The 7084-nt window shown below is 44.1% G+C and overlaps 1 protein-coding gene across 1 annotated transcript; it reads right to left on the reverse strand.

Moving 5' to 3' along the window:
- Positions 1–5552: 5552 nt before the first annotated feature.
- LOC146183570 (chromobox protein homolog 3-like) lies at positions 5553–6704 on the reverse strand. Its single transcript, XM_084609151.1, has one exon. It carries the CDS (start codon positions 6488–6490, stop codon positions 6212–6214), a length of 279 nt encoding a protein of 92 aa, XP_084465277.1. The 5' UTR covers positions 6491–6704; the 3' UTR covers positions 5553–6211.
- Between the last annotated feature and the right edge of the window lie 380 nt (positions 6705–7084).

Genomic DNA, 7084 nt, shown 5'->3' on the forward strand with positions numbered 1-7084 from the left:
ATGCCCATTAATCTGAACTCCAAACTAGTATCGCTGCTAGAGCACATCCAAACGGTAGACTCGACATTTAAATCTCTCAAGTCAAAACAGGCAATGCATTCGGTCAGACTAGATGTTGAAGCGCACCAGGAAGCTTTACGTTTGCTGCTAGTATTTCGCAAGTTGCTGCTAAGGTCGGCCTGTGTTATATATCTTTACATGCTTTGGCCATTTGTCTTGTCAGAGATGAATGCAAAGTTGAAAATGAAAGGAATCAGAGTAAAGATTGTTTATTTCAGAAAAAGAAAACTACAATTATCAAAGACTTTAGACCTTACAAACGTGCTCCAAAACTGTCTTTGTTGCTCCAAAGCTGTTCCAAAATGGCGTTACTACTGCTCCCAAAGCTGCTTCAAAATGCTCGAGCCTGCTTCCACTGCTGTTTTAAACAACTCGGCAGAGGGCCAACCATTACATATGAGCTTCCTGAAGAAGGAAGGTTTGTTTCTAGGTCTAAGAATACAATTAAAAAAAGGCACGTGTGCTGGGCGTTTTATCCTCGTGCGCAAAAAGCGCTCTTCCCACATGACTCAGTCTATTAAAAAATTCTAAAGATCTACTGCAACTCTGTGCCTGGAATCTACGCTTTGGAGTTCACACATGCATGACAACCATCGCTTAGAGAGGCTGTTCTCAGCTAGCTTCCCTGGGTGGGCCATGGTGGCTGAAATGCGTCTCATGAAAATGGAGGACAGTGCACACTTGAAGGCTGTCATTACCCCAGATGATAGACAGAGAACGCAAGTTACACCATACATGCACAAAATCTTCCACAACTTGAACAAGGTAGCTAATCTGTTTAAAGTTCGATGGCCTTTTCGGCACCCAAACAGTTGCATCCCTTGCAACAAAGGAAAGCATTGCTGCAAGAAGCATGAAAGGCAGCTTTCTTACTGTGCCACCAAAGCCACATATGTAAGTCCCCTTGTCCTGTGACAGATCATACATTGGCCAGACGGGATGATGTGTAATGGCCACCTCAGGAAGAATGCTAATAATGAACGAATGCACCTTGTGGAGTGTAAAGCTGGCATTGATTGTATACTGCGGTTTTCTAATATGGAAATTTTAGGCAGAAGTAGTAAAAAAATTGCTCTTGAGACTTGTGAGGCTTTTTTCGATAAGAAAAGCGGTACATGATTGTGTAAGCAACAGTCCCCTTGCCCTCTACAAAAAAAGAAAAATTATTTTTCGCTTCATCTGTTAAACACCCTGCATTGCGATTTCTAAGGTACCTGTACGGCAGTAAACAGTAGCGCCTGTGTTTTATTCAAACTCTACCTTGAAGATATGATGCAGTGCTAGCTCCTTTGCGTATCCTCATTTGTGTACATGCTCTGGCTTAAGCACTAATGTCCCAATTTGTGAGCGATCACCCGGTGTAAACATGAAGTGCTGTTTTAACCACACCGTGGAAATGTGCCTGCTTGGTGTGGGAGTCGCGTATCTGACTTGGAATGCAAAGGCTCCGGTGAGTTCCATTCTCATCTAACTAAAGGAGAAGCTCAAGCTGACAGCTCCTGCAACCTCGAATCTGTCATCTAGGGTCTCGTGACATCACACTACCCACCAACTAATTACCGCACTACCACGTCACCTGCCAAGTCACAACACTGTCAGCACTGATGATGACACCAACATTGGATTGCCTGGAGAATGGAGCCTTTAACACTGTCTATTTAAAATGGGCCAACTAAGAATAATTCAGTGGCCTTTTAAGAGTGCTGAGGATTACATCAAAACTACTGCTGTTGTACTGATGCTTCACTCAGTATAATCTCTTTCACTGCCCTCCAGTTATCCTTACCTTACAGTAGCTGTGACTTTGCCTTATTCTTACAAACTTCCTAATGCCATCTTGTCACATAACACTCTGTCGAACCCTACTTTCTTTTTACTGGACACATACCCATCTTCTTCTTTCCTTTGTGTCTGCCTTTTTTTTCCCACCCAGACTGGCATGGTTTTCATTAAAAATGAAAAATCAAATAGCTCTATTGCTGCTATGCTTACTTTTCTCTGGAATCCATTGCCTTTTCACAGCTAGTCAATGGTTATTTGAACTCCACACTGCATACCCTTCCCCATGGCCTTTTCTTCTTGACCTCCACTAAGACATCTTTGACTCACATTCGTTCCAGCAACCTTCTCTGCTCTTGTTACCAGTTTTCTTTTGCATAGCTTACTGCACTATTGCAATCTGTCTTTTCGTGACATGTGAAGCCCTTTGGGGAGTATGAGGAAATCTATTGGCTACCTAGAAAACTGACACACAAATGAGGTAGGCATGACGACATGCTTCTACTATGCACCAATTGCAAATGCAAGGTGGCAGGTATATACCTGACTGCTGCCACCATGTATTGCTATCCCTTGTCACCAACATGATATATGCCTGAGCAATAGGAGCTGGTAGTTTTAAGGCAGAGGAGGACAAGCATGCATTTGCCTAATGGCTGAGTAAAAGAGGCACATTTCATTTCCTGCCAAATAATCCAACCACTAAGCAGGTTGCATAAATGGAGACATAAATAAGTGCCTTTGAGTAGCAGTGTATCAGCTGGTTAAAAAAAAAATTTTGCATGCCTTCCATTGAACGTCACTGGGAATCTTCAGATAACGGTGAGCTGTTACATTCGATTGTGAACACCCACAAAGAAAATTAGAGGGTCTCTTTTATATCCCTTAAGAGGAGAATGGCGAAAGCCTACCCTTCCTCTCCTATCATTTGCCTCTTATCGGCGCTCATTGCATTGCTACACGTGATTATAATTGATTTACAGGAAAGGAAAGCTACGGTATCTGTCACACTTTCTTTCGCAAGTGTGAGCTTGGATGGTACTGGATCGCTCCTGCCATGTAGAGTTCCTTGGCGCGCTCGAGTGGTATTGCAGATGGCAGGAACCCTAGACAAGAACTAATGTTGCGGAATGTGACAGATCTCGAGGACAACTCTTGCGCACAGGATTATGTTACGTGAGCTTACGCCTTAAAACTGCCAGTCATGAAATGCAAGTAGATATGGGTTCTTTTCAAGGCACAACTGTACAGTAGTCAATACAGTCTGTGAGCTGGACTGGTGAGTATTACGTTGAAAAATTCATGGAATAAGAGCACAAGTCGAGTGAAGAGCACAGATTTTCAAGCCATACGTGTTGTGGTGATCATTCCTGTTTCATTTAGAACCTCCACTATTGCTTCTTCTCTGCTGGTTGCATAAAGTGGGATGTGGTAATCATGTTGACATGAGTTTCGAATACTAATACAGTGATATTTTGCAGTGCCTCCAGAGACCAAGAATTCAGCAGTGAAAAGTGTGTCACCACTCATTGCTGGGCTTTAGCAGTGAATATGTTTGCTTTGAATAACAGCTTGAGGGGCGAGTTGGTGCTGCATAGTGCCCAGAAATGTGGCGCAATGAACGCAATCACAAGAGAAGAAGTGCACCTGTGTTGTGTTTCTTGTCATGTGATTGTGTTTGTTGCGCCACGTTTCTGGGTACTATGCTTGCTTTGATCTACAGGATTTAACATCCCAAAGCGACATCAACTGCGAGGCATGCCATAGTGAACGACTCTGGAGGTTTCAACCACCTCGGGCTCTTTGACATGCATGGATATACAACAGTACATGGGTGCCCTGAATTTCACTTGTATCGAAACGTGGGTGGAATTGAATTTACATTCTCAGGACCAGCAATTGAGTGTACAAACCACTGAACAACTGTGGCGGGCAGCAGTGAATATTATACACCACAGACCAACAAGGGGGCACCTTATAATACGGGCAATTCGTGATGTATCAAATACCTAGTTTTTTCAGGTACCTTAACATTTCATTGTTTGTTCAGCTAATATAATCAGCATGCGCAGCACAAAAATACACTGTTGTACAAGCCACGCGAGAGGCATTGGCTGGGACGCCATCTATTCTTCTAGCGGGAGCTTGACGTTGCTAAATGCCTGTAGCAGTTGCACTGTCACTTGTATCAGTGTAATATGCAGTTTGGATCGCACTAATGCATGGCCTCACTTTCCTTGGCGCATACCCCTACCTAACTAAAAAAAAACCATAGGCAGGGTGTTGCCCCTTTATAAAACCTAGCGCTTCAAGTTAAAAGAAGTCTACAAAGTGGTTCGAGCATCACAGTGAAGCAAAATGTATTTTTTTTCCTATGTACAATAGCATGATTCAGCAAACATGGTGAAATCAGTTGCTACTCAAACCGAATGACGAAAGCCTGATGGAATTAACGAGACAATACCTCCCACAAACAAAGAGGCCGACATTATTAGCTTGAGTCTTTCCAACATCAATTTAGTCCTGTTAAAAAAATGTAACGCTTCTGTGCATTGTTACGCCCCAAAGTTATTCAGCCAACACTAATGCAGATGCTACAGAAAAACTCCCAACAACGTGCCAAGCCATACAGTTAACGCATTTCATGGCACAAATCGCTCGATCAAGGCAATGGCTTCACTGAAGACGTGACAAGGCTAACTGCAATGAAGTCGTGTGATTGTAAGACTCTTCCCTTCATGGAAAACAGCCATGTGGGATCACATTACCGAACATTACCAATAACTGAAAAAACTTTTGAAGGTACAAAAACATGCACGTAACGCCTGGTGGCTGCGCCAGATTCCAGTACCATGTTTTGTTTTTTTTCGTAAGTGTGCTTTGGAGTTGCACTGACAGTTGGCAGGGTTGATTAGCTCAACAATATACTTAAATTAAGTGCTCTAACCTTGCAACTGACTCAGTGTCCTCTAAAAGTAACTCTCTATTGCTCCAGTTTGTGCATGCCAATGCATGACAAGAGGGTTTCAGAGCACCCAAACTTCAGCGTCAGCATAACCTTGCAAGGTTTTTCACTAACTCCTGCCTCTTTATTCCCAACCTGCAAGACTGCTTTATAGTCTCCAATAATTTATACTTCACCATTCTTTCTCCAACTTCCAGCAGTTCCCCCGAGCACAACTTTACAGGCTAAATTTACACTTGGACCACAAGCAGCATGCCAGAACAAATGGAATGGTCTCTTTAGCATTGCGCACTTTGAGAAATAAAGACTTAAAATGAAGGAATTGGTTACATTGTCTGTGCATATCAGCACTCTTCAAGCAAAAGCAAAGGATGTTACATTTTAAGGTGAGCAACACATGGTTTCTGCACATGCCAAAGCCTTTAAAATAACTAAAATGCAATAACCGCAACCATCAGAGGAAGCAAAGTATGCTATGGATAAGGATGTTGTGATATGAACCATTAGCAGATGACAATAAATCCAAACGTTACCAATATTTACCAAAAAAAAAAAAGTCCATAATAGAACAGGCGTGCCTAACATCATATTATGACCTGCGACCTGCCCGCAGACGGCAGCGATTTTGACAGCTGACAGGTCGAGGCACACCTCAAAATAACGAGGCTGTGGCGATATTTTTTGTCTGCAACAAATGCAGGTGAAACATGTTTAATTTCCTGTTATATTTTACATGAATACAAACCCGTGAAACCCTCCAACACAAAGCAATGAGAAAAAAAAAAAGTATTCGATGTACTCTCGGAAGCGCGACATTTTGCGACCCCGTTTGATTTTATTTAGTTCTGGCGCATTCTTGACGTCCAATTTCGATGAACAAAAAAGGCTTTCATTCACGCTTCGCTAAATGATTTCAGGAAACAGAAAAAAAAAAAAAAAAAAAAAAAAACGAGGTAAAAGGTGGATCAACGCGAGTGTAACGCTGAAGGCGATTGCGTGGGAAAGAAAACGAGGGGTGACAAATGGAAACAATGGAAGTGCAGCGTTAGTGGCAGGAATGGGGCGTCAAAACACGTCGCTACGGACGGTTTCTACCGAACATATCGGGCTAACACAGTAACTATAGAAACACTTCAACCCAAGAAGCGCGGCGCTGCAAAACGGCTTGACACTTGCACGATGGCTTGCGTGCGTTTGGTTAAGCAAAGCTAGAAAAAGACAGCACAAGGTCCAGGCTTCGTCTGCACGTGAAAAGAAAAGGCAGAACATCGGAGTGTTCCCCGGTGGAGACGCCGATCAATGCAGCCTGTCGACCGGACGGCTCGCGTGATGGTTTGTTGGGAATTAAAAGAAATGTTCGGCCAAAAAATGTACCAAGGCGGCGGTGGAAGTGGGGGTACTCGCACACTAAGTCTCTGCATCACGATTTCCGCAATTCTCCCAAACCAGGCGTTCCTCGTAGAAGCGAATGACGACCTGCGGGCAACGGACGTTGGCCACTCGCGCAGGCACCATGTCCGCTTCGTCACTGTTCTTCCACTTGATGAGGAACATCAGCTCCCCTGAAGAATCGGTTGCCCCGATAATATAGTCCGGGACCAGGCCCCGGTCGAAGCCACGTGGTTTACCGTCACCCTCGGTCTTCTTCTTGCTGTTCTGTAACTCGGCTTTTTGCTTTTGCATCATCTTGAACCGCGGTATCAGTACTGGGCAGTCGAGGTTCTGTTCCGGCTCCCAGGAGTTTTCACGTGGTTTTCACTGTTCCCGTAGACCGCAAGAGCAGAGCAGAAATGCAACGTCAACAACGTGCACTATGCAAGGTCACCATGGCGGAAGTATAGTCAGTATAGTGGTGAACTAGAATCGGAGGCGCGCGCCAACGGAATGGCTGAAGCAAAACGGCTCGCCTCCCGCAAGGGGCGCTGCAGCGCCTTTTATTTTTTTATTTTTTTATTTTTTTTTTTCAGGAGAAAAATGAGCATGATAGCTACTGTTACCAACCCGTTTCAAAGAGGACGTTCCTATATTCCATCCATCCTAGCCTGCTGAATATAGTGAACTAGAATACTTTCTAGTGGCGCGAACGACGACGTCAGGCACGCCGATTTTCATTGACGCCGCCAGACGGCGCCACTGCAACATCTACTAGTCAAGAGAGAGAGAAAACTTTTAATGAGCATATAATCAGTAAAAATTCGCTGGAGCTGGGTGGTCGGTGCCCCTAGTCCAGGGCTCCGCTGGCAGCAGCTGACTTGCGGACTAGCTGGATAATCCAGGCTT

Source organism: Amblyomma maculatum, chromosome 7, assembly GCF_055883805.1.
Source record: "Amblyomma maculatum isolate TAMU_Amacu chromosome 7, ASM5588380v1, whole genome shotgun sequence".
Taxonomy (NCBI): Eukaryota; Metazoa; Arthropoda; class Arachnida; order Ixodida; family Ixodidae; genus Amblyomma; species Amblyomma maculatum.

Bases quoted from the DNA above. Each gene is read 5' to 3' on its own strand.
- LOC146183570 (XM_084609151.1), bottom strand. From the start codon at position 6,490: ATGATGCAAAAGCAAAAAGCCGAGTTACAGAACAGCAAGAAGAAGACC.